At 56.9% G+C, this 27,251-nt stretch overlaps 1 protein-coding gene across 1 annotated transcript; it reads left to right on the forward strand.

Annotated features, from left to right (window-relative positions):
- Nucleotides 1-15,479: 15,479 nt before the first annotated feature.
- MYL10 (myosin light chain 10) lies at nucleotides 15,480-26,820 on the forward strand. Its single transcript, XM_036826474.1, has 7 exons — nucleotides 15,480-15,561; nucleotides 18,387-18,479; nucleotides 19,019-19,094; nucleotides 20,006-20,110; nucleotides 23,810-23,888; nucleotides 26,318-26,366; nucleotides 26,647-26,820. The coding sequence occupies exons 1-7, from the start codon at nucleotides 15,559-15,561 to the stop codon at nucleotides 26,743-26,745; spliced, it is 504 nt and encodes a 167-aa protein (XP_036682369.1). The 5' UTR covers nucleotides 15,480-15,558; the 3' UTR covers nucleotides 26,746-26,820.
- Nucleotides 26,821-27,251: the final 431 nt, after the last annotated feature.

The raw sequence follows: 27,251 nt of genomic DNA on the forward strand, positions 1-27,251 counted from the left end.
TCTAGAGCCCACGAGACACAACTACTGAGCCCTCGTGCCACAACTACTGAAGCCCATGTGCCTAGAACCCATGCTCTGCAACAAGAGAAGCCACCGCAATGAGAAGTCCGTGCACCGCAATGAAGAGCAGCCCCCGCTCGCCGCAACTAGAGGAAGCCCGCGTGCAGCAACAAAGACCCAATGCAGCCAAAAATTAGTTAATTTTAAAAAAACAAAAAAACTTGTATACACATGTTCATAACAGGGCTATTCATAATAGCCCCAAAGTAGAAACAACCCAAATGTCCATCAGTGGGTGAATGGATAAACAAAATATGGTGTATCCATACAATGGAATATTATTCAGCCATAAAAAGGAATGAAGTACTGATGGATGCTACAACATGCATGAATCTCCAAAACATTATGCTAAGTGAAAGAAGCCAGTCGAAGACCAAGTTACTATAAGATTTCATTTGTATGAAATGTCCAGAGTTGACAACTCCATAGGGACAGAAAATAGATTAGTGGTTGCCAGGGGCTGGGGGGAGGCTCTGGCAGCCACTGGCAGGGGTTGGAGGGTAACTGCTGAAAGGTACAGGGTTTCTTTTTGGGGTGATAGATATGGTCTAAAATCAATTGTAGTGACGGTTGCACAACAATGTGAATATGCTAAAAGCCCTTGAACTGTATGCTTTAAATGGGTGAATTGTATGGTATGTGAATTATATCTCAACAACGCTGTTAAAAAAAATGGATAGGATGCTGGATGGTGTGGGCTCTGTCTCCCGAGGCCCTCCTGGAAAGGCCTGCCATGGTCGGGCGGCTCCCACCATCTTGATCTCAAAGAGCAAGCGGCAGCTCAGAGAAGGAGCTCTGGACCAGGAGTCAGCAACTTGCTGTGTGTGCTGGGGTGAGCCTGTGCCCTCTCTGAGCCTCATTCTCTCCCCTGATTCCCCCCGGAGCACTGAGAAGTGATGCAGGAAGCAGCAGTGGACAGAGGAGCCAGTGGTCCCCACGGCAGAATTCTGCCTGAGGTCTGTAGCCCGGACGCCAGCAGGACAGGGGTGGTGGTAAGATGCCCCACTCTCCCTGCCCTGAGGGATGGAGGCCACCCCGCCATGCTCTGTCTTTTAACATCCCAGAGCCCAAGGGTTTAGGTTCTGAGACTGCAGAGCATGAGAGCAAATTACCTACAACTAAAAGCCCTGGGTTGTCGGTGGTAAACAGGGCATTCAACTGTAACCTGTATCCACAACGATTTTGCCAGTCTTTTTTTAGATGATGTTTTCTTAACAACCTACAGAGAACTTCAGTCTCCTCCCCTCTTAATCCCCTGCTTTGCACAAACATGAAATTAATCTTCTAAACACCCAAGGCGGTTCCAAAAAGAAGTGAGCAGAGAGAAAGCGTGGGGGTGGGCTTGGGGGGAGCCCCACCCTCCCATACTCAGAGATTTCTCTCCTGTTTGACTCACAGCCCAGGAGGGGCAGGTAGCTGAATGGCCACTGATGCTTCATAACATCCCCTGCACCAAACCCTCTAAGCATCCATCGGGCCCTGCTTGCATATCTCCAGTGATGGGGGACTCATCACCTGTAAAGTCAGTTTGTTGTATCTGAAATAGCTTTGCCTAGGGCAGAATTCTCCCTCAGAGTAAGCTGGCTTCTGCCCACTTTTGTGCTTCTTCCTTGGGCCTAGCTCTGCCCTCTGGGGATTTTAGGACCAGCACCTTATGCCCCACACCTGTTATTGATTAATCCAACCATTAACAAGGAACCTGTGTGCCCGGCCCTCAAAGGGAAATGATCCCTTCCTTGGTGTTGGCCACAGATGGGGAAGCATCCCCCACAGATACCCAGATACCCCCCATCCCACCTGGAACACATCCTCTTTCCCTGCACCCTGCCCAGGCTCAAAGAATATCTTATATAAATTAGAAAAAGATACCCCTGAATCCAGGTAGATGCAGCTTCATGCCAGGATCAGGGGTTCAGCCTTTGTGGATCCCTTAGCCAAGTGCCCTTGAGCAGTGAACGACATGCACAACTGTACCAGGTGGCCCTGCACCTGCCCCTTCCTGGGTGCCGGGTCTCAGCAAATGGCTCTGTCATTCCCCTGTGGTGGCTCATGCCGATCAAGTTGGCTGGAACCTTGTTCCCTAGAATCCTCTCCCCTCTAGCTGGCCTGAAGAGAAATTTGTGCTCTGAGGCCATCAAATCTAGAGGTGGGAGAGACAGACACAGAGATGCCAGCAGTTTCTGGTTTGTCCTTGCCCTTTCCTCTGTCCTCCTTTTGAGGACTGCTGGCCCTGCTGGCTCACAGTGACCTGGGCCTTCCACCAGATGCCTGGCTGTGGTCTCACAGAGCAGAAGCTGTGAAGGCACTTCCATCGACGTCTACACTGGTTCTGCCTTCCCACTCCAGCAGCCAGACCCACTTGGCTTCCAGATTTTTCTGCAAGCTCCACCTGCACCCCTGCTTAGAGAGGGCTGGCTGGTGACATTCCCTGGTCCCCATAAAGCTCCCTACTTTGGACCTTTCCTTCCCAGACCCTCCCCAGCGGTGTGGGTGCTAATTCCTATACTATAACCCTCACCGGGGTTCTGCTTCCCTCACTGAGCCCGAATGATGCCCACCCCTTACCCACATCAGAGCAAGTGAGGGCGGCCTGGATGTCCCCTTCCTCCTCAGCTCATAGTAAATTGCTCCGCATGTCCTGTTGGCTGTACGCCCTTATTGTCCCTCTAATTGAGGGACACTCCCCCCATGTGCGCCTCCATCCAGGCCTCTGTCACTTCTTGCCTGCACTATTTTATCAGTCTTTTCTGGTTTTCTAGCTCTGGTCCAGCTCTGTGTCTGTGGCTTCATATTTCTCTCTGCCCCAGATCTCTCTGCGGCTCCCAGCCATGCACAAGGACCAAGACTTTTACCTGGGGTTCAGGGACCCTGCCAGGCCCACACTCACCACCTTCACAGGCAAGTCCCCACCATCTCCTCATCCTGTGCCCTGTGTCAGCCACTCCAAACCGCCCCCTCCTCCCCTGCTGAATCAGTGTCGCTAGTGATTGTCCTGGGAAAAACGAGAGGGAAAGGTTGTGTCTGGCAGACAGGCTGTCTGAATCCCACTCCCCACTTTGTCCACTGCTCCCGTGTCTGTCTGGAAAACTCCTATTCATCCTTCAGAACTTCAACCTCAGTGTTCACCTCCGCTCACTTGTTCCCTGGGCCACACCCTCCCCACTGGCCCCCATTAGAACGGATCACTCCCTCTGGTTCTCCTGAGGTTCCTTGGGCTTCCAGTGTCCTCGCCCTGTCCCACTGGACGACAGTGGCCTTTTGCTCTCTGTCTCCCTCTGCCTATGAGTGACCAGTCAGCAGACCCCCCACGTGCCAGGGTGATGGGAGCCGATGCGCTGAGGAGCAAGGGGACATCACGGGGCGGGAGCCACGTGGTCCAACTGTCATCAAAGAACTTGCGAGGGAGCCAGGGCCACACCACTTGGGGACGCCGGAGGGGCAAGAGAGTTCTGGGAGAGACCATTGAGGGTGTGTGTCCTGCCTCCCCTCCTGGGAAGCCTGGCCCTGGGCAGTGTGGGCCCACCTGAGTGGACATATAGGAATAAGGGGTGCCTCCCTCGGAAGGAGGGACCAGCTTGGAACTCACCCAATTTGTCCTCATCCTCTTCTTCTTCCTCATCAGCAGCAGAAGTACTGCTAACAATTACCATCGCTTTTGGGATTCAGAGTTTACAAGGTGTAACAATCCACACTTGCTCTGAGGTTCTCAAGGGCCCAGCAAGTGGGGTACTGCACATGCCCACTCGTGGGGGTGGAAGCTGGGATTGGAGTGGAGTCAGGCCTGCATCGGGACCTCTGTTAAGTGTGCTCTGGGTCCCAAGATGCCCAGGACACCTGGTTAGGCCGAGGGAGGCTGAGTGACAGTGACGGCCAGGCTGCGCTGAAGTCAGGAGCTGGGCTTTGGGTACCTGCAGCTCAGCCTTTTCTGGGTCTAAACTTAGTTATCCCACAATCTCTCTATGGGAGTCGGGCAAGTCCCTTTTCTTCCCTGGGCCTCAGTTTCCTCATCCACAAAATGGGAATAACAAAGTACAGCTCCGGGGTTGGCCAAGCGACCCACATGGGTAGTGGCTGTGGAGTCGCTTTGAATCCATACATCCACTTGCTCCGGGAAGGAGGGTTTGGGCCACAGGCTGATGGTTGCAAGGCTCTCTGTGCCTCAGATTGGATGGCTGGAATGCCCTTGCCCTCTTTTTCTCAGGAGCTGCAGGTTGCCCCTGTGTGGGTGAAGGGGAGTCTCACAGGTGACCCGTCATGCTCATGTGGCCAACGGGGCACACTTTGCACAGAGAAGGAACAGAGTGAGACAGACACTAGCTGTGGGATGGAGTGGTGGTGGTAGTGGTGTGTGTCCTGGACCCAGAGGGATTCTGGGATTATAGCCTGGCCTGGGGATGGGTGGCCAGAGCTGGAGGAGGATCCTGTGTACATAGAGTGAGTGGCACAGACTCTGTAGTTGGACTGCTGGCCCCATCCCGGCTCCTCCATGTCCTAGGCTGTGTGCACTCTGCTGGTTACTTGCAATGCCTTTACTTACTCCTCTGTACAATGGGGTAATAGCAACACTGCCCTCTGAGAGTTGCATGAGGATTACTTGAGTTTATATACTGCGACACCAGACCCATATTAGCTGTTATCATTCCTACAAGCTGCTGACCTGGTGCAACAGGAAGCCAGCAGGAGGTTCTGGGGAAGGACAATGCATTCTGCAGTCCTGGCCTCCATGCAGCTCTCTCAGCCTCCCTCTGAGCCTTCCTCTGAGGTCTCCCTCTGAGCCTCAAGTCCCCATTTTGGGTAGCCATGTGGGCTCACTGGGACCCCAGCCCCCGAGGGGCTTGTTGGCCTGAAGCCCCACTCTGATAAAGCTGGCAGTGGAAGCAGATTCTGGACCATCAGACGCTTGTCTCAGGGCTGTCATGCGGGCTTTTATCAGAATAAACAGGTTTTGTTATGCATTTCACAATCTTAGCATCTTTAATTTATCGCACAACAAATTGGAGAGGATTTAGCATGTATTTAATTAATTTGACGAAAATAGTTCAACAACTGTAAACAAGGCTGCAGAAACACTGTTGCCGGGAAGCGGTGTGCCGACTCCTTCGGGGCTTAGAGAGGGCTGTGGCTTGAGGCTGCACTGACGCTGCAGGACAGAAGAGGTGACACAGCCTAGGCACGGGGGTGAGGGCTACACGCTGGGCGGGAGGCCAGGGGACAGCCTGGTCACAGACTAACTGGGAGCCTCGGTTTCTCGTGCTCATGAAGGGACAGTAAGCCCTGCCCTGCTTCCTGCTCAGGGGACCAGGTGAGGATTTCCTGAGATGAGGATCCAAGAAAGTGAGAGCTTGTCATGGGGTCTTTGATGTGAAACTCCCAGCAGGAGGGTGCTTGGTGTGTGCACGCCCTTCCGGCTGCCAGTGATGCCTGGATGCCTGACCGGTGACAACCCCACTGGGGTCAGGAGTGCCCCTCATCCTTCCTGGGGGCACATCAGGAGCAGACCCTCATACGACCCCCAATGTACAATCCCTTCCACTTGAGTGTGTGTGGACCTGTAACTTGCTTTTAACCAAAAAAAATGTGGCAAAAGTGATGAGATGTCACTCCCATGATTATGTTACATTATATAAGACTCCGTTTTAGCAGACTGGAGAGAGACTTTCATTACTGGCTTCCTGAAGTAGTTATGTTGGAGAAGGCCATGTGGCAGGGAATGACACAGAGCCTCTAGGGCCTGAGGCCACCTGCAGTGGACTGCCAGCAAAAAGTCCTCAGCCATACAGATACCAAGAAATGGAATGAATTCTGAAAAAGCCAGAATAAGTGTGGGAGCGGATCCTTCCCCAGTCAAGCCTCCAGATGAGAACACAGCCCGGCTGACAGCTTGACTGTAAGATGCTGAGCAGGTGACTCAGCCAGCTGTGCCCAGACTCCTGTCCCAAGGAAACTGTCAGATAACAAATGTGTGTGTTGTCTTAGGTCACTAAATCTCTGGTTATGTTTTTATGTAGCAACAGAAAACGAATTCAGGAGGCATCAGGGAAAGAACTGATCTCTGGTGTAGCTGTCCCTCACCTCTGGCAGAACTTACACTCCTTGAGGATCAAGCCCCTCATTTGTAAGGACAGGTTATCGGAGATACCCTGGGGTAGCTAAGATCTGAGATCCACTCAGCACGTAGTAGATGCCAGAACACGATAGGTCGCTTTGTGAAATGCTGAATACAACCATCTCCAAGAACCATGTGATTTTGGGAAACTGAGCTATCTATGCCTGTACATTTGACCTGAGTATTGTAAGACTTGCTTCCATTATTAGGGACTTTATAGTTTACAGGAACCTTCCCACTGCGCAGGGGAGCAGGAATTAGCCATTGGCCAGCGGTAACCAGGTAACCAGGGCACGCGGTAAAAGGAGCCGAGTCCCTTTGTGGATCTGCTCTGGGCTGCTGGGTCCTGGCCCCAGGTTCCACTTGGCCCATCAGAGACGTGCAGCCTCTGTTCTCTGTGAGCTGATGAAATTTGGAGAGCAGGGAGCAGGAGGAGTTGGAACTGGTCCCAGCTCACTGGCTTGGAAGTTTGAATGGATGGTTCTCAGTGATGGGGATGCAGTCAGCATGCGTGTGTGGAGGGAGTGTCTGACTCCCTGATCTGGCTTTGAGGGGCTTCCAGGAAAGAGGCAGGGCTGGAGAGGGGTTCGAGTCCTCCTGGAGGCTGGGAGTCTGCATGAGGCTGCCCATCAAGGGATGGACGCCAGCCGGATTACCAACCTCGCAGCTGCAGGCAGGGCAGATGCCGAGGAGATTGGGGATGGGCAGTGCAGTGGTTACTTGCTCAGAGCCTCGAACTTCTCACTTACTAGCTGGGTGACCTCAGGAAGTCACTTAGCCTCCTCTGTAAATGGGGATCCTAACAGACCACTTTCTAGGGTCAGGGTGAAGGTAAAAAGAGCCAGCCCTTAAAGCACTCGACAGAGTTGTCTGGTCTGTCACAAGCACCAATGAGGCTTGGCTACTAAGAGTTACGCCCTAGGAGGGCAGGATGCTTGTCTTGTCCACTGCTTCACTCCAGGCACCCAGCATCACGCAGAAGGTCCTCAACAGGGGTTTGTGAGATTAATGAAAAGGGAACCCCAGGGCTCGCTTCCCCTTGTTTGTCCCTTCATCGAGGTTACATCCTGCAGAGGATGTGGGGATGTCCCTGAGTTCAGTGGAGGTGCCCCTCCATCTGGGCCGGTCTAGTAATTCCTCCATTCCTGCCAGGCAGGGAGAAGAGCTGTGGGTGGGGCCTCTCCTGCCACCCTGGGGATGGGGGGGCCCTGCCGCTGTATCTCTGCTGACTACTCACCCTCGGGGTTCGGGGGAGGGAGCTCTGTCCTCACTTGACCCTGAGCTCTGATTCACACTGGCTTCTGAGGCCCCCCAGAACGACTTTCCCAGGCTGGGCCCGCCCCCACTGTTTACTCTTGGCAAATGGGACCTTCCTGTTTCTAAGAAAATGGCTTTAATTGGTAATTATCTCATGTGTTCATACAGCGTCTTTCAACCAGGTGCCCGCAGCACCCAGCTTGTTAAACGGAATCCTTAGAGGGTACTGGGACTTCAAAAGTGCCCCTGGGCCACTGGGGCGCCTTGCAGGCTCCCCACAGCGTGAGCACCCCGAGGTCAGCACCGGGTGTCTGCTGCACCACTGGGCCCCAGGGTCTGGTGACAGCGAGAGCGTGACCTCGGGTGGCTTCCCTGAGGACCACCATGTGCCCAGCCCTGCTCCCCACCCCATTCCCCTCAGGGCCCCCAAGACTAGGGAGACAGAGGTTGACTCAACAGTACATACTTATTCTTTTTAATTTTAATTTGTCAAATGTAAGCAGGCCCCTCAGTTAGAGGCTGTAATAAGAGTTGTGTAGTTACACAGTTACACAGGCCTACCCCTCCTCCTGCCCCATTTCTCCCCTGCCGCAGAGGCCATTGCTCTCAATTCTAGCTGATTCTTTCAGCGTTCCCTCCGTAGCACTAAATAACAGGCTTGTGTTGCTACCAGCCGGCCTCTCAGTGTCAAGTTTATCTAAGGACTTCCTACTATAGGAGGCGAGCATTTATCTACACACACACACACACACACACACACACACACACACGCCCTCCGCATTTCCCAACCTACCATCCTCCCAATATATCTGTGCTCCGTTCCACCTAAGATGCTGACACTTCCTTGATCTTTCCAGAAGGTCTCAACGAACGGTTATCACACAACTGGGACAAGTTTGAAGCTAATCTGATTCTTGAACAGTGGAGGGTGCAAGCCCGGCCTGCGGTCGAGCCAGCATTCGCAGAAGGAATCAATGCAAAGCGCAATCCACAGCTGTTGATGATAAGCGCCCACTGTGTTTTGGGTCCTCCGCTTCGGGCTGGGGTGCAGGCCTATCTGTGCGTGACACAGACACAGCCAGCATTCCCCTGCAAGTGAGCATCTGGAAGTGCAGTGACATAACAGCCGGCTTATACGCTGGGCGCAAGGACGATTGGGCCGCGTGGCCTTGCAGCTGGGGGATCTTGTCACTGACAGCCATGTCTTCTGCCAATGACCAGACAGGGTTTGTAGCCCCAACTGATAATCACCGATCATGTTCCAGGCGTGCTGCTTTAACCCTCATAACAAACTTGCTGAGTAAATACAACCAATTTCGTTAGCAGAGGCAAACGATTATATGTAGGATGGATAAACAACAAGGTCCTACTGTATAGTACAGGGAGCTATATTCAATATCCTGTGATAAACCATAATGGAAAAGAATACGGAAAAGAATATATATATGTATAACTGAGTCACTTTGCTGCACAGCAGAAATTAACACAACATTGTAAATCAACTATACTTCAATAACATTTTTTTAAAAATACAAACAATTTCGGGTTACGGGTAAAGAAACAGAGACCCTGAGGCAATTAAGTGATGTGCACGAGGTCACAGAGAAGTCAGGCCCAGCAGGACCCGAACACAGGTCTAATTCCAAATTCAAGCTCTAGTCTATCCACAGCCCCCAGACCCTGGGGAGAAGATTGCAGCTGTACTGCTGGTCCCCCTACAGCTCAGGCCACAGGCCCGGGCACTGGGGAGGGATGCCTTCCAGGCAGGGCTCTCCTCTCCACCGTCCCTCCACTGTGGGTGCTGCAGCCTGTGGAGTGGGACGGGGCCCGGCTCCATGATCTCCTTCGCCGGGGAAGGAAGCTCCATCTGCAGGCTCTTTTCCTGGGGGGTAGGGGTGGGAGGGGGCATTAAAAAGTGGCCCACCCCCTGTCCTGGCTTCTGATTCACCCCACCCTGAGCCAGGCGGGGGTGGAAGCTGCTGGATGCTGGGCAACTTGGCTAATTGCTAAGCCAGGGCAACAGGGCGTGGTTTGACATAATTATAGTTTGTCCTGTTGCCTCTGGCCCGGCTCACAGGAGAGGGTGTGAGGAGGCCCCGAGCAGCAGAAAGCACACATTAGTACAGCAAATTGGCCTGTTTGCCAGCCTCCAGGCCCCTGGGAGGACCCCAAGTTCAAGCATCGCCTGTGCCACCGTCTGCCGCCAGGATGTCCCGCATCTCGAAGAGGGGGAAGCCTGTCTGGACGTCCCTGCTGACTCGGCTCCCATGTGTCTCTTCCAGGATGTGGTAAAAGTCTTCCAGTGGCACCTCGAGCCAGCCCATCCCTGCCTCAGGCCTCAGTTTTCTCAGCTGTCCGATGGGATGAGGTCTGCGCTTTGTGAACCAGGGGGCTGGTCCCCACCGTTCACCGCTTGTCCCCCTCGCCCCTTCCCAGCCCAGACCCCAAACGCATGCGTGGTCAAGCCTTCAGACGTTTCCAACGTTAGCTGTCCAGCGATCCCTGGCCTTAGTCCCAGACATTACAAACTAGAGACAAGCCTTCCTTGCTATGCATTTTCTGAATTTCTGACCCATCGAAACTGTGACCACGCCACTGTGATTTGGGTGATTCTTTACGTAGCAATAGCTAATAACCCAAACAGTAGAATTAAAATGGGATAACAGAGGGAAAGTTCTTCCCAAGGCACAGAGCTTGGAGAAGGCCTATGAGCCTGACGGCAAATACCCGGAGGAAAGACAATGAAGGCTGGAGAGCTGAAGAGTGGTCCCAGCTGAGTGGGTACAGGCCATGCATGGCCCAGCCGATAAACTGCCACAATTATGCTTCCCACCAAGGCTGTTACTCTCCAGCTGAGAGTCCCCAACCCCTCAGCCGCAATTCATGTGGCTATCCTCCAAAAAGCCCTCCCCTGCAAAGCGCAGTACTAGGTTCAAGCCTAAGTTTCCTATTGTTTGTGTAGGTCAACAGAAGGTAGCACTGTCACCTCCCTGGATTGAGGACCTAGACCTCTATTAATGCAACCCAAGAATACCTGCACTTCTACAACCGCATGTCTGAGCTGAGCTGACTGTGAGCTGCAATCCCTAGGTTGCTCCTGTGCAACTCCTCAGCACAAGTTGCTGCCAGGTCTGACCTGCCTCGTGGCTACTGAGGCTGGGAAGACAAGTCACCGTCACCCTCTGCAGTGATGCTGCAGTGAGAGCCCCCACTTCTACCCGTGGACCCCTGGATCCTCCTGGCTGTGACCTGGTCACCAAACCGTCCTGTCAAACTCTGTAGCCACTTAACTCTGAGGAAGGCAGTGTGAGCGTGTGAGAAGGATCTCCCCTGGGGGGGCCGGGGGGTGGTCAAGCCAGGGGTCAGGAGGTCTGGGTTCTGATACCTGCTTTTCACCATCCCCCACCTCGCCATCACATCCCCAGTCATGAGATAAGAGACTGGACAAAGGGGTCGGTCCCCTCCCTCCCCCAAGGAGGCTCACCAAATAATCCCTGGGAGGCAGGGCCCTAATACCAGGGAGGTGCAAGCTTCCTGAGGACCACTTTCCCCACTCAGAATCCAGACCAATAGATCCGGCGTTCCCGAGGAACATCCAACACGTGCTGCTGGCACAGTAGTCTCTGTGCTCATGGTTGAGGCATCCGCCCCCTCCCAAGTGACCGGGGGCCAGACTCAGGCCACCACTCTGCAGTTAACATTTCAAGCAGAACCCAGACTTAGAGCCGATTTACCCTTTGCTCCTTCTTAACCCAAAGGAAATTGCCTTTCGCGTACATCAACTTTCTAATTAGCAGATGGGATGACCGAGATCTTAAGGATAATTAGGGGGAGGTCTGTCTTTTCCCAAACTCCCCGCTGTCCCCTCCTCCCCAGGCCCACCCCTGTCTGGAGCCTTCCTCTAATTTGGAGCCACTTAGAAAAGACAAGGAAACCTTTAAAGCTAAGAAGAATGTCTCCCAGGATGCCTCCTGCCTGTTTTATAGCAGCGACCAAGAGGGCCGGCCAGTGTGCTCGATCTGCAGAAGCATGGGAGAGGCACCCGTTCAAGGGGCCTGTGGCCACAGCATCCTGCTATAAAAATAGCTGCGGGTTTGAAGGCTGCAGGAGGAGAAAGGACAGGATTCCTCTGCTCAGTGTGCCGAGTGACCCTAAACCAAGAGAAGAGGGAGCCCCAAGCCCGGTCTGGGAACTCTGTGCTGGGTCCTGCTTGGGCCCTCGAGGTCACCTCTCGATGGTCGGGATGCCACCTCTGAACAGCCCTGCCCCCTCTGCTCCCCTCTCCCGCTGGACCCCGGCCCCTCCCACTTGGCCCTTCATATCTGAGCAACTCCGTGGGTGCCCCAGGACACCCACACCTTCATCTGCCCTCCTCCCAGAGCAGTGACCTCTCCCACTGCGTCCCCCTCATCCTTCAAGGCCCAGTTCATTGGGTCCCAGCCCATAATGTCCCCTCTGAACGGGTGGGTGTTGGCACTTTTTGTCTGGTCCCCTCACTCTCAGAGCCAAACCTGTTTCGTTCAGCGCTGTGCCCAGCACCCAATAAATAATTGATGAGTGAATGAAGAAACTCAGCGTACATTGTCTGACTGGGTTACTACAATGACCCAAGCCCAGGAATTGTCAAGGATGAGTTCTTAGTCCCCCAGAACACCCAGTGGAGGGCCACAGTAGACAATCAATAAGCATTTGCCAATTTGAGTTGCCTTTGCTTGGGAAGTGGTGAGCTCCCCATCACAGGTGGTATGCAAGCAACAGCCACTTGATGGGGAGGCTGCAAAAGACACTCAGCATCTAGCAGGGCCGGACTCAGAGGGCTGATGGTTCCCTCCATGCTCCCATAGGCCCGGTGAGTGGAAGCCTCTAGGTGGGGCAATGGTGGTGAGGGAAAAGCAGGTGGTCCTTGCTCTGCGGAGTAGAGGTTGGAGATAGACAGTGACTCCAGTGGGGGAGGGGAGGGGGCATGTGACTTGGGCAAAGGCTTGGAGGAAGGAAAATGAAGGAAGGATTTGGAAAGCACTGGAGGTCAAGGTGGTGGCTGGCTGGGGCGGTGGGGACAGTATCCAAGGGCAGTGGGCCTGGGAGGGCAGGGGACAGCCTGCTATCACAAGGAGTTAGTGGTGAGAGGTTAGGGGTAAAGTCACCTGCCCCAGCTTGCTCTCATGTGGTCTGGGTGACAGCTGTCACCCTGCAGGGGGCTGGCCTTGTCCTAAGGCAATTGGTCTCTTTCAAGTTCCCATCCTGGCTTGGTCACCCCTGAGACTTCCGGTTGCCCTCTGGAAAGTGGGGTGCTCTTCACAACCGTCTAAGTCCTCTGACTCCCTGGGGCCCACCTGAAATTCCAGTTCCGAGACTAATCGCTCCTGGAGGCACCTGGCTGGGAGCACAAACCCCTCGGGGGTCTCTCTGACCCCAACAGTTGGCCGTCTCCCAGTGGTCAGCCGAGCCGAACAATGTGACCTTGTGATGGCAACAGACCCGCCGTAGCCCCCTCAGGCTGATGGGGGACTGCGGTGGTAAGTTTCATCGAGAATTCCATCCAGGGACTTCCCTGGTGGCACAGCGGTTAAGAATCCCCCTGCCAAAGCAGGGGACACGGGTTCAAGCCCTGGTCTGGGAAGATCCCACATACCGCAGAGCAGCTAAGCCCATGTGCCACAACTACTGAGCCTGCGCTCTAGAGCCCACGTGCCACAACTACTGAGCCCGAGCTCCGCAACAAGAGAAGCCACCGCAATGAGATGCCCGCGCACCACAACAAAGAGTAGCCCCCGCTCGCCGCAACTAGAGAAAGCCCGCACGCAGCAACGAAGACCCAACGCAGCCAAAAATAAAAATAAATTTATTAAAAAAAAAAAAGAATTCCATCCATGTGGGGGCTCTGCCCTCCAAACCGGGCCAGTGACTCCTTCCCAGGGCACTGGGCTGCCTGTTGGCCGCTTCCAAGCAGCCAGCTTGCTGGCACCATTTCTCAGATGGGGAAAACTGAGGGTCTGTGTGTTGCTGAGAGAGAGTCCCACAGTGAGGGTGGAACTCAGAGCTTCTTTTTCCCAGGACCGCTGCATGCTCCCCACATCTCCCCCTACTCCCCTCTACCCCTGGGACAAGTGTTTCCCGACCATCTCTCCTTGGGGGTTTCCACGGTCTCCACCAGATTTCTGACTAGCTCTTCCTGCTTTCATAATATGAAGGAGGAGGCGGCCGGGGAAGGAAACCGTGGGGACTCATTTACTCAGCACTGGTGAGCTCTGTTGTGACTCACTCCGAGTTCCATTGCGATTCCCTCTTGCATTTCCCTCCTCCTGGCAGGCTGGGCGGCTCTCCGAGTGCCCCGGACTGTCCTGGGCCCTCAGGAGCCCCTGCATTGTCCTGAGCCCTCAGGAGCCCCTGCATTGTCCTGAGCAGTGATCCCCAGAAGCAGGCGCTCAGGGGCATCCAGGCCTTGCATATGGACACCTCCGGCCAGCAGGAAGCAGGGGTGGTAGCCCCGGATGGCATCACCTCTGCCCGCTCAGCAAGCCCAGAGCCAGGAGGCCCCAGGCCCAGGCTCATGGACCGGGCCAGGAAAGGCTGCTGCCAGAGCTGGCGTGGACAGTGGCCACCTGCCCCTCCACTCAGGCCCAGAAAGGGGCAGGCGCCTGCCGTGCCCACACTGCTCGTCTCCCACAGTGAGCGGAGATGGGGCTGGGACTGGAATCCTGGCTCCTGTGGCCAGAGCCAGTTTCCCTTCACCCTGACCTGCTGAACACCTGTAGCCCCGTGTGGTTGGTCCCTCTGCCAGGGGGCAGCGTGGCAGGGCCTGGCCCCAGCTCAGAGCGGGAGATTCCATCACAGTCCTCGGGGAGGTCAGAGGGGCTGGTCAGAGTCAGCTGGTCCAGGATGGCTTGGGGAGGGGAGCATCGCAATGGACACAACCTTCTGGAACCACTAGAAAGGAGCCCTAGTCCTGGCACCACTACTTATCAGCCTGGGTGAGTGACTTAACCCGTGTGTGCCCCAGTTTCCTCACCTGGAAAATGGGGTAAAGGAGTCCATGTGAAGACACAAGTTTTAGGACGTAGCCTGACTTGCTGTGTTTCGTAAACGTCAGCTACTCTAATTGTTTTCGTTGTCATCCCATTCCCTCCCCCAAGACAGGGGATCAGCCGTACCGGGGCCTGGAGGCCTAAGGCCAGCTCCAGGGACAGTTAAGCTGTCCTGTGCCTGGGGCCAGGTGGGCCCACAGCCTGAGCCCAGCACTGCCGGCCCTGGCAGCCCATCAGACGTGGTGGCCCCAGGTGGGGGCCGACTTGGCTGGACATACTGGGCAGCCGGGCTGCTTTGGACACACGGGGCCCCTGCCAGGGGCAGGTGCAGGCTCGGCTTGTCACATGAACTGGAGAATTCTTGGGCTGGCCCAGGCCTGGTGGGGACGGGCTACGTCCCAATACGTGTGTGGCCAGAGTGGATGGGCATGTGATTTCTCAATTCTCCTTCATCAGAGTCACCTCCCTTTTTCTTGCTTGTCTCTTTGCTCTTTCAACTCCCTGGACTATTTTCAATGCCCTGAGGGGGCCCAGGCTGGGGTGGGTAATGGTGGCAGTAGTCCTACTGGTTGAGGGGGTCCCTGCGGGCCAGGCTGATGCAGAAACCCTCCCCATGGGCTGACCAGACAGAGTCACGTGCTCCTCGCTTTTCATATGAGAGGACCGAGCCTTCTGGAGGATGGTGTCCCACCGAGAGTCACATAGCTCGAGGGGTCAGTCCACGGTGCAGCCCTGAGTTTCCCCAGCTGGCGTGGGTGGCCCTGCCTTGGGAGCTCTCCTGAACTTGCATGGCCCAAGGCCAAGTCTTCCCAGCTGGCTCCAGGCCTCAACTTACCATGTGTCCTCAGCCAGGAGCCCCTTCCTGGGCCTTTGTCCCTTGGCTGCAGAGATCCTGTTGGCCCTGCACTGGTGGAGATCCTTGTGGTTTGGACGGTCTCTGGATCCCACAACTCCACCCACTCTCAATGGCCCCTGACAGATGCCTGGCAGGGAGGCCCCCTTCCTGTCCTTTGTCACCTTCCAAACTGTTGTCCGGACCTGGAGCACTATTTAAAGAGCTGTCGCCGAGCTCCCCCAGCCCTGCTGCAGCTCGAGGGAGCCATCCAGACCATGGTAGGCTGGTGCTGCCCCGCCTCCTGACCTTGACCTCATCCTGTGACCTTGACTTCATTTGTGATACTGACCTTTACCTCATTGCCTGAACTCACCCTGACCTTGACCTTGTCTCTCTCACTGACATCCTTGACCTTGACCTGATGTTGTGCCTGTCCTGACCTTTTCTTCACCCTTGATGTCATCCCTGCACCCGGCCAGTCCATCCTTGTGGGTCCTGATTTGGGTCTCTACCTTCCTGGACTCGGTGGGGGCTGCCGAGGTGAAAGCTGGGGCGGGGGGGCGAGGAAGAGGAGGGTGGAGGGGGACAGAGTGGGCCAGGCTTGGAGGTTTCAGGGAAAAGTGGGACTCTGATCTCACTAAGAGAACATGTTTCCTATGGGGGCCGGGGTCACTATTCCAGGACAGCCTGGGTCCTATGGAGCCTGGCATGGGGGCTGCTGGCCTTGCTGCGGGGTCCTTCAGGCCATGTGGGGCCTGCCCTGCCACCTTCCCCTTGCCCCTGTGCTCCAGCCCCTCGGGTCTCCCTGCAGGCTCTCAATGGTGCTGTTCTTTCATGCCCCTGTCTCACTCACCCTCATCAGTCCCTCCTGGCCTGAGAACTCTGTCAAGCCTCAGCTCAGAAGCCACCTCCTCCAGGAGGTCTGCCCTGAGTACCCCAGCGGTACAGAGGCTCCTCTGTGTTCTCAACATCTTCCCTCCCTCCATCACCCTCTACTGATTGTCTGTCTCCCAGCCGGACTGTGAGCTCCTTGGGGACAAGGACCAGGCCTGATTCAGCTCTAGGTCCCTGGGATTGGGCACAGGGCCTGGCTGGAGGTCAGCAGGTACCTAATACATGTCCGGATGCTTTGAGGGAGACGTTATCTCGGTTTTATAAATGAGGCTCAGGGCAGAAAACTGATTTTCCTAACATCACAGCGGCTGTGATAGCAAAGCCAGGATGAGAACTCAGGTCTGGGTGACGCCCTTCTGCCCTGAGATGTTCCCTTCAGCGGATTTTGATTTTTTAGAGGCACATTATAAAAGGGAATTTCCAAGACAGCTGGGCTGGAAAGGGTCCTGGCTAGGAGATCAGAAGCCCGGTCAGGGCCCTGGGCCTCAGGTTTGCCTGTGCAGTAGGAGAAAACAACCCCTTCCCTCCTTGCAAGGTTCTAGAACAGGGTCTGTCACACAGTAGGGTGACGTTTCCCCCAGATGGACTTGAAAGGCTGGGGCGAGACAAGGATGGGGGATGCCGTGGCTGAGGGCAGGTCTGAGGAGAGAAAGGACAGCATATCCCACAGACGGAAGTGATTGCTTTTTATTAACCAGAAGGAAATGTATATGTAATTATGTGAGATGTATTCCACAGGGAGGTTCTTTTCTTTATGATGTCTGAAGGGATTTATAAATATTACAGGGGTTTTACAGCATCATAACGTCCTGGCCGCCCTGCCAGCCCCCTTTCAAAGGATTAGTGGAGACAAAGGACCCAGTAAAAGCTAATTATAAGTCAGCCGGGCACTGCGGCTCCTGAAGTGAGCCCAGGAACCCAGGGGAGTTGGGGGCAAGTGCGGGGGTGGGGACATTGGGCAAGCGGACAGGAGTGAGCCGGGGGGAGGGGAGACCACAGAGGCGCTGGGGGTGGGCGCAGGGGCGCCAGGGAAGCCTGGGTTCTGGGGTGGGATAGACAGGGGCTGGGCACAGAGGGTGGAAGGGGCTGAGATGGAGGCCCGAGCTGGGTGTGGGGACGCCCACGTCTGTGGGGGGTCCCCTTCCACCTCCTCCTTTGTGAAGTCCCGGCTGTCCTTTTCCCCCATCACAAGCCAAGTCTGGGGCTCCTTGCACATGGGGACCTTAGTGACGGCTGCTGAGAGAAAGGTCCCATGGAGGGGTTTGGGAACAGAGAGCTTTCAGCAAATGCCCAGTAGTGGACAACTCTCAGGCACCATGACATCCGGAAAGAAACACACGGAGGCAGGAAGTCTGGCCAGAGACCCTCCACGTGGGTGGTCACCTGCTCTGCCTGCTGCCCTGAGATATGCCCTGAGCTCTGGGCAGCTATTTCCAAACCAATCCCTGATCGGAGCCAGGCCCTGGGTGGGGGAGGGGAGCCCAGAGGTGGGACAGACACAGGGAGATACGGCAGGACAGTGTGCTACGTGCTACAGGGTGTGGAAACCCAAGACTGGTGGGGAGGGGCAGAGGGGGTGGGGGAGCTCTAAGTTGGCCTTGGGTCAGGGTTAGTCAGGGAAGGCTTCTCAGAGGAGGAGGCGGAGGAGTTGAGCCTGAAGGATGAGGATTCATCCCAATGGAAGGCAGGGAGGGTGCCCCAGGTAGTGGGAATGGCAGGAGCAAACGTTGGGAGAGAAGGAAGCTCAAAGCAAGTGGGGGGGGACCCAGGTCGCGGTGGGGGGGGAGGCGGATGCTCTGGGAGAGGGACAAGGGACAGACCTCGCAGGGCTAAGGGATCTGGGTGTTACCCTGAACACCGGGGAGGGTGGCAGGAGAGGAGGGCCCCCACGTGGCGGCTGGTGCTAGAAAAGACGCCCCTCTCTGCTCCGCATCCTGGGCACTGACCTCCTGCATTCTGGAGTCAGGGGCCTGTCGGGGAGGCAGCAGGTAGCCCCGCGGGGTAGGCGCTCTGTTGGCTTCTTGCCGGGAAGAAGAAGCAGGGAAACGCCCTGCTTCTCTGCCAGGCTTCATGAGGAGCCTGGTCTGTCTGCTGGGGTCCGTGGGGGCAGGCAGTGTGGTTCAGGAGATGAGCCCTGAGGGGTGGGTGGGGCGAACGGGGGACATCCCCGGGAAGGGGCTTCTGTAAGGCCTCGCCCGGAACCTCACAGGCACCCAGAAGAGCCCAGAAAAGAGCAGAGGGTGGAGCCAGCTCCAACGTCTTCTCCATGTTCGATCAGTCCCAGATCCAGGAGTTTAAAGAGGTTGGTCAGCCTCCCCCAGGGCCGTTGGGAGGGTTACAGGAATGCACGGAAAGCCCTTAGGGAGCCGGCAAGGCGTGGGGTCAGCCCTCAGTCCCTGGTGGGTGGTGACATCACTATCCTTAGAGGCTGCCATGCTATAGCTTAGACTCTGGAGATGTGACGAGCTGTCCTCGGGCAGCCCCTACCCCTCTCTCCCTGAGCCTTTGCTTGCTGTGTGACCTAGGGCAAGCCCTTCCTCTCTCCGAGCCTCAGTTTCACTCTCTGTAAAACGGGGTTGCTGGGAGCATGATATGAGGGATGGGCACGAAGCCCCAGCACGTGCTGGCGCACAGTAGGAGCCCAGGGCAGGTTAACCATCACTCTCATGCTGGTGTCATGCTGAGCTGGGTGACCGGGTGGCCAGAGGGCCTGTATTGAGGTTGCCCAGGCAACAGTGGTTGGGAGGACAGCCCCTTGCAGGGACGGGGGATCTCTCTGGGGAGGGGGCCTGGGCTTGGGCAGGTGGGCGGGCGGCTGCTCAGTGCCCGTGTCTCTGCCAGGCTTTCACCATCATGGACCAGAACCGGGATGGCTTCATCGACAAGGAGGACCTGAGGGACACCTTTGCTGCCCTGGGTGGGTGAACAGCAGCCGGAGGCTTGGGGACTGGGGGCGAGCCGAGCCCTGGCCATCCAGAAAGAGTGGGCAGCTGGGGGCAGGCCAGGGCTGTTGGCGCAGGGGGTGTGAGGGGCTGGTGTTCTCTGGGGGTGCCGAGGAGGAGCGGCTACCGCCTGGCAGGTCAGGGGAGACTCCCAGGTGTTAGAGGAGGACTGGCCAGGGGAGGGAGGGGGGCAATTCAGGGGCAGTAGTGGCCCGTGCAAAGACTGGGAGTGGGAGGGGGAGGGGTCAGCAGAGCAGGGGAGACACAGGGGGTGGGGAAGAGGCTGGAGATATCCAGGGGCGGGACTCGGGTTACCGGGCGGTCTTCAGCTGCCAGCAAGGCTTTTGCCTTCTCTGAGGGCCCAGGGATGGGCCTTAAGCCTGGATGGGGACGCTGGGGCTGGGGGACAGGGGCGTAACCAACTCACTTCCGGACTGAGCCTTAAGCTCCCAGAGATCTGGATGTCCACTGGGACCGTGAGGAACCCGAGTCCCCGTCTCCAGGCAGCCAGTGCATCCCTCCCGGGGCACCTGAGCCCTGAGGCCCAGGTCTTCCACCCCTGTGTGCCTCAGCTTCAGCTTCTTTGGGTCTCAGTTTCCTCATCTGTAAAATGCGGATAACCACCAACTTGCTCTCCTTTCCAGGGAGGCTGAGGTGGTGGCAGGGGGGTGGTGAGGCTGGGGGCAGCCCAGTGCTGACCACAGCTGAATGTGCCTCCGTCCTGAGGTCCCCCAGCAGGTGGGCAGGGTCTTAGGGCTGAGTGGGGGGGCGGGTGAGATGGTAGGGCTGGGGGATTCTGCAGGATGCTCCGTGGTCCCGAGCTCTTGGGCTGCCTGCAGGCAGGGTCCCCTCTGACCCTCCTTGTACTCCTGGGTGTCTCCCCCAGGTCGCATCAATGTAAAGAACGAGGAGCTGGAGGCCATGGTGAAGGAAGCCCCTGCGCCCATCAACTTCACCGTCTTCCTGACCATGTTTGGGGAGAAGCTGAAAGGTGATTGAGGCCCCAGGGGGCCCTGGGGAGGGGATGGGCGAGTGGGTGTGGGTAGGCAGGGCCCTGTGTGCTGACGTACCCCCCACCGATGCACGCCACAGCTAGGAGCATGGTGCAGCCCCAGACACCAGCCCCCGGGGCACACACACCAGACCCTGCCTCAGTTTCCACCTCTATATCACAGAGTGGGGTGAATGTAATGACCCCCAGTTTGCAGGGCTGTGAGGTGCCCAGCGGGACAGTTTGCAAGAAAGTCCTTTGCGCACCATCAGGATGGTGCCCCACCCACAGCCCCACCTTCCTAGCCCTGGGCTCATCTTGCCTGTTCTGTCTTACCACCCGCTGCTGACAGGAGAAGGTGGTATGGGGGAGGGGGGTTCTGGAAGCTTCTGTGGCCAACCCCAGTACAGGATGGGCTTCTCCTCCAGGGAGAGGATCAGGGGCCTCATTCGTGAGTGAGGAGACCCAGGCTCAGACGGGTCACCACACCTGCTCCAGGTGTCCCAGCATCGAAGTGGCAGGGATGGAACTGTAACCCCGACGCTGGCTCTAACCACTGCACTCCCCTGAGACGCAGCATCAGGCTGGGCTGGGGTTCCGTGGTCAGAAGGAAGGGCCAGCCTGGGCTGCGGCTGCCCTTGCGGGGTGGGTCTCATCGTCATCCCATGCTCAGGCGGCCCCTGCCTGATACCCTCCCCTGGCGCCTCGGCTACAGCTGGGCTTAAGACCTGGTCTCCCACTGACCCCCAGGGTGACCTTGAGCAAGGCTTATCTGCTCTTTGCACCTCAGTTTTTTTGTTTTTTTTTAAATTTATTCATGGCTGTGTTGGGTCTTCGTTTCCGTGCGAGGGCTTTCTCCAGTTGTGGCAAGTGGGGGCCACTCTTCATCGCGGTGCGCGGGCCTCTCACTATCGCGGCCTCTCCTGTTGCGGAGCACAGGCTCCAGATGCGCAGGCTCAGCAATTGTGGCTCACGGGCCCAGTTGCTCCGCGGCATGTGGGATCCTCCCAGACCAGGATTCGAACCCGTGTCCCCTGCATTGGCAGGCAGATTCTCAACCACTGCGCCACCAGAGAAGCCCTGCACCTCAGTTTTTTTGTCTGTAAAATGGGGTTTGTGTTAGTTTCCTGAGGCTGCTGTAACAGATGACCACGAACTTGACGGCTCAAAAAAACCAGCATTGTATACTCTCAGTTCTGGAATCCAGAAATCCGAAATCTGTCAGGCCAGGCTCCCTGAGAGGCTCCAGGGGAGAACCCGATCTTGACCTTTTCCGGCTTCTGGTGGCTGCTTTGCTCCCATCTCTGCCTCTGTGGTCATACTGCCCCCTCCTCTTCTGTCTCCCTCTGCCTCACTTTTGTAAGGACACTTGTTATTGGATTTAGGGCCCACCCGGATAAGCCAGGATGATCATCACTCCATCTCAAGAGCCTTTCCTTACATCTACGGAGGCCCTTTTGCCAAGTGACATTTCCAGGTCCTGGGGATGAGGACCTGGGTATATCTTTTGGGGGCCACCACTAAACCCACGACAGCCTGGTGTTTTCCAGCTGACAGAGAAGTGCCCTCAGGCCCACCTCTGGGCAGCTGTTCGGGGTTATTCCTGGGACCATGGCCACCTCCTTGAAGAGCGCAGAAGTCCAGGGGGCAGGGCAGGGGTACACTCCCACGCAAAGACATGCGTGACTCCAGCCACGACTTTAAAGCAAGTCCTGGAGCTCGTGTCCGTCCGCAGCTGAGCTAAGAGCTCTGACCCAGGGCTGCAGCTTTTTCTCATTTTCGCAGGGGTTCTAGGGCTGGAGCTCCAGCTGAGCCTGTCATGCAAGCTTGGCTGAGCCTGGGATGGGGACGGAGCCGGGGGGGCTGGGCAGGCACCACCTCGTCCCTCTAATTGGGACAAGGACACTGTCATGAGGTTCCCAACAGCAATGAGGGGAAGCAGTCTCTCTGCAGCCCATTTGATGAGGTTTGCCGTCTGCAGAGCAGAGGCCCATTCTGGGAGGAGAGAGGGGAGGACCGGGTGCGGTAAATGTCCAGCCACGGGAACGGAACCCAGGGCAGCTGGTCCACGTGCAGCCTGTCCTGAGGAAGGCAGGCTGGAGTCAGGCTGCCCCGGCACGGAGGTCTCTCCGGAGACCCTGGGAGGCAGAGACTGCACAGCCGCGCCCCAACCATAATCCCGTGGCCACCCCTTCTCCTCCTGCAAGGCCAGGCTGTGACGGACCCTGGACTGAGCCTCTGGCCTGGGCACACTGGCTCCCTGCCACCCTACCTAGAGGAAGCCCATGGCTCTGCCTCTAGGAGCTCCCAGGCTGGCAAGGCCAGCACCGAGCCCGGCCCAGTCACTCAGGGCCAGTCTCAGAAATGTTGAGCGACTCAGACTTCATCCTGTCCTGGATGATCCTGATTGTGGGGACACAGCTGGCCCTGACCCAGTCTGATGGGGGGGACACAGCTGGCCCTGACCCAGTCTGATGGGGGGGACACAGCTGGCCCTGACCCAGTCTGATGTGGGAGACATAGCTGGCCCTGACCCAGTCTGAGAAACAGGAGCACAGCGTGGCAGAACAAGAAGGGGGCTCTGGAGGTTCAAGGAGTTGGCTTCAAACTCTTCCTCCCCTTATAGCTGGAGACCTCAGGCAAGTAACAGAGCCTCTCTGAGCCTGAGTTTCCTCTTTGACAAACTGGCGCATCAGGACCTACCACAAGGGGTGTGCTGGAGTCCCACGGGGTACAGTGCCGAAGCTGCAGGATGGACTTGGCACAGAGCACTCAGATGTGTCTGTGGCCGTGATAATGTTGGTCAAGACCTTTACCATTAATGACCCTTTATCTTAACTGATCCTGGGAGGCGGGCAGCAAACCCCGCCCTTGTCTCCATTTCACCAATGACACAGCTGAGCCTTAAGAAGGAAGGGGACATCTCCTGGTTCCACAGTGAGAAGGGAGGGCAGTGTGATGGGGGGAAGAGCACCAGGTAAGGGTCACCAGGCCACCTGCTGTCATTCACACAGTCCCTGAGACCTTGGGTGAGACCCTTCCTCTCTCTGGGCCTCAGTTTCCCCATCTGTACCAGCAGGGGGCTGGGTATTTAATCCCATTGTGTTAGTAGAACCATTTCTTCTAATGACATCTTTCGCCAAAGCCCACACTATAAAAGTGATAAAACCAGAACTGCTCTGGATGCACTCTGCCTCTCCCGTCCCCCCACCCTCACTCCCACAAACCTGTGGACCCACCTGCCCCGCCTCTGGCCTGGACAACCTCTCAGACTCCTCCAATGCCAGAGTCCCCACCTCCAGCCCCCAAGTAAAAGCTCTTTCTCCTCCATCCATAGCCGAATCACATAGCATCAGTTGTGAGAACTTGGACAAGTCACTTAACCTCTCTGAGCCTCAGTTTCTTCATCTGTAAAATGGGACCAATGGGCAGGAGGGTTAAGCACATAGTAAACGCCTAGTAGGCCTTTCCAGGTGCATCTGTGCAGGCTGATTGTTACTATATGCAGAGCCCTTGGCTATTATTACTGTTCCTTGTTTCTCTGAAACATCCCTTCTCTGGCCTCACTGTGGACTAAAGCTGGGGAGGAAGCTCCCTGAGCCCTTGGCCTCTGTAGGGGCCACGGGACCTGCCCCACCCCCAGCCGCTGCCTGGCCTCTTCATCCTGACGCTCCCCCTGCCTGTGTGTGCTGCTTCTAGGTACGGACCCGGAGGAGACCATTCTCCACGCCTTCAAGGTTTTCGACACTGAAGGGAAAGGTTTCGTCAAGGCTGATTTGTAAGTCTCCTCTGCCTTCTCTCCCCAGAGTCTCAGGTGATAGATGGACTGGGGTCGGGTCAGGGTGGGTCGCAGCCCGGTCTCCTGTCCTGCCTGGAACTCAGGCATCTCAGGCAGCTTCCAGACAGGAGGCAGGAGGCCGCTACCCTGCCCAGTTCAGCCATTACTAGATGTCCCTTCCCCTCTCTGGGCCTCGGTGTCCCCATCTGTGTGGATGTCTATGGGGAACATGGGGTCCGCAGGCGAGGGCTTCCCAGTAGCGAGGGAGGAACAGGTGGGGGTAGAGGTGGGCCCTGAAGGAAGACTAAGGATCGCCCTGGCTGGAGCAGAGAGGGCATGTTTGGGGTTGGTGAGGAGGAAGGGGCTGTGGCTGGGGGTGGGAGGGGAGGCTGGGGTGGGGTGGGGTGGGGTGGGGTGGGCGGGGGGCGGTGCAGGCAGCACAGAGAGGAAAGCAGGGCCTGTGTGGGGTAGCCCTGGACCTTGAGTCTGCCCTGGGGGCATGGGAAAGCCTAAGAAGCAGTTAGGCAGGGGCAACATGGAGGCCAGCCTGGAGGAGGAGAAGAGAGGGTTGCAGCCGCCACAAGGGTCTTGGCCATCGGGATGGAGGCGAGTGGATGGGTGAGTGAAATACAAGAGGCCAGCACCAATGGGATCCAGGGTGTTGGGAAGAGGACTGGGCCAGAAGTTAGCCAGGGCCCGAGTGGATGTGGGCATGGAGGCGGAGCCATGGGAAGGAACCAGCTCAGCTGGGCCTGCAGAGAGAGTGAGGTGGCCGTGGGCAGCTGTCCGGCCGCCACTGGGCTGGCGTCACTGACGGAGGGAGCGCTAATGCCTGCTATGCCTGGGAGCCTCAGCCCGGGGAGAGCACAGGGCAGACAGCCGAGACTCGCGGGCCGGGGCGGGGCGGGCCGAGGCAGCCTGTCCAGGGGCTGAGACACTGAGCCGACTTCTGAGCCGACCTCTGAGCTGTCCCTTCAGGGCCTCCAAGGCCTCCCTGGGCCTGTGGGTGACCCTGGGCAGGCAAGATTTCTTCCTTAGTCACAGGCTTCATGACCAATTACTGTGAGGCTGGAGGCCTCGGCTGGAGGCTGATTTTGCTTTCTATTCAATATTAGCACAGCACGTGATGGAGGTGGGTTGGGAGCGGGCAGCGGGGCAGGGAGGAAGAGAGGAGGGTCTATCTTGTCTCTCAGACGTTCTTACAGCCCCTCACCCCCCAGGGTTTTGAGTCACACTCTCCTCCGGGGTCGGGGAGGGGTTCCCGAGGTTCCCGAGGGTTTCTTCAGGCTGCAGCCCTCTCCTTCACCCCTCCCTCAGAGTCCGGGTTCCCACCCCCATCTTGGAGACCTAGGGAGGCACTGGGGGAACCCCCCAGGGTGGCCCGAACCCACCCCTCTACTGCCACCCACCTTCCCTCCCACTAGAGCAAAGTCAGGGCTGGGAGGAACCCTTTGGAGACCCAGTTTGGGAACCGCAGGCGCCATCCCCAGGCGATGGGATCTGAAAGACGTGGCTGCCTGCCAGGCAGGCCACAGAGGAAGCTCTGGTTGAAAGAGAGTCTGTGAAAAGTCCCCAGCGTGGAGAGATGGAAACTGTGACTGTCCGGTAGTAACATAAATAGTGGAAAATGTGCGTCGGTCTGGAGCAGGGCGGCGGCTGCCGGCGCCACAGGGCACATGCGTGCTCAGGGCTCTGCTCAGCCCTCTGGTCCCACCCCTGCCCTCTGCACCCCCTGAGAGCTCTATGGAGCCCTCTGAGCTCCTGGGGGCACCAATCCCTCCCCCACAGCCTCAAATGCCCCACCTCTGGCCATTCCTCCAGGCCCCGGGCAGCTCTGGCCCCTGTGGGCAGCTGCTCTTCTGGACCACCCAGGGGGACAGGCCCCACCCTGCCGCTGCACATCAGTACCCCTCCCGAGCCTCAGTTTCCCTCTCTGTAAAAGGGGGATAATAGTACTCACTTCCCAGGGCTGTGAGGAGCAAAGGAGACCTGGGCAGGCGCAGGAGGACACGGACCTGGGTAGCCTTCCTGCCCCTTGGCTGAGTGCAAGCACCTTGCACGCTCCGAAGCACCTTACAGATGTCAGCAAAAATCATAAGCTGAAGAAGCAGTGCGTCTAGAACCAGGGCGAAGAGGCTCCCCTCGGCGACCTAGAGGTTGATTATTAGTGCACGATGGGACATCAGAGTGGCCCCCACAGTCATGTCGGGGTCCCAAGCTCATTTCATTGGGTCCCCATCTGATGTGAAGAGGGGAGTCCACATTACAATGGAGGCTGAGAGCTGAAGTGGCTGCCCGAGGCCACACAGCCATCTGGGGGCTGTAGGGCCAGCCCTGGTTGGTGTCCCCTGGGCCATCAGCCCCAGGACCCACGTGTCCACATAGAGTGGCCCTTACCCTGAATGTGACCCTTTCTCTCCCTTGAACAGCATCAAAGAGAAGCTCATGACGCAGGCAGACCGCTTCAGTGAGGAGGAGGTGAGTGCCGGCTTTTCAGGGCCTGGCCCAGCGCTGACAAGCATCTTCCTGGGAAGTGCTCCTTCTTTAGTGATCCGCTGAGATGATGTCCCCCTTGACTCCTAGGATGGGAACAAGGATGGGTGGGATCCTGGCCTGCTGGCCTGGCCTCTGTGGCCTCCACTCTGATGCCTCCCTCTCCAAAGAGGGGAGCGACATTCTGCCTAATGCCCTTGGGTGACCCCTGGCTCTGGCCCCCACCTCGGCCCTGGTTGAGGCTGACTCCCGGCTCTTTCCCCAGATCAAGCAGATGTTTGCTGCTTTCCCGCCAGATGTGTGTGGCAATCTGGACTATAGGAACCTGTGTTACGTCATCACGCATGGCGAAGAGAAGGACTAAAAGGGGACCACCGACGCCCACCCCCACTCCATACACACATTCAGAGGCAGCAAACACAGGGCCGGGGGTGGGGGAGAGGGGCGGCCGTTGAGGAGCCCCTGCAGCCAACATGTGTGTGTGCAAGGAAAAGGCTCCCTGGCCTGTGGGTCAGGGGCAAAGTAAGAATAAATAATGTAACAAGGTCTGAGGTTTTGTGATTAATGCTCCGGTTGGGGAGAAAGCTAAACATTCCTATGTTGTTGGTTTTTCCAAAGTTTTTACTTCCTGGCTTTGCTCAAATGTTCCTGATGAGCTGGTGTTTAGAACTAATTGACAGTTTTAATGATCCCCAGCTGGGGCACGGGACACTGCCTTCATTTATGAAGCTTTTATTGAGCACCTAGTGCGTGCCAGCCCTGGTGCCAGTCCCAGGGATGTGGAGATGAGCCAGCCCTGTCCCCGGGCTGAAAGATCATGCAGTGAGGGAGACAAGAACTGGGGTGGGGACACAGTGGGGAGGAGGTGGG

This window comes from Balaenoptera musculus, chromosome 15, assembly GCF_009873245.2.
Source record: "Balaenoptera musculus isolate JJ_BM4_2016_0621 chromosome 15, mBalMus1.pri.v3, whole genome shotgun sequence".
Classification (NCBI taxonomy): domain Eukaryota; kingdom Metazoa; phylum Chordata; class Mammalia; order Artiodactyla; family Balaenopteridae; genus Balaenoptera; species Balaenoptera musculus.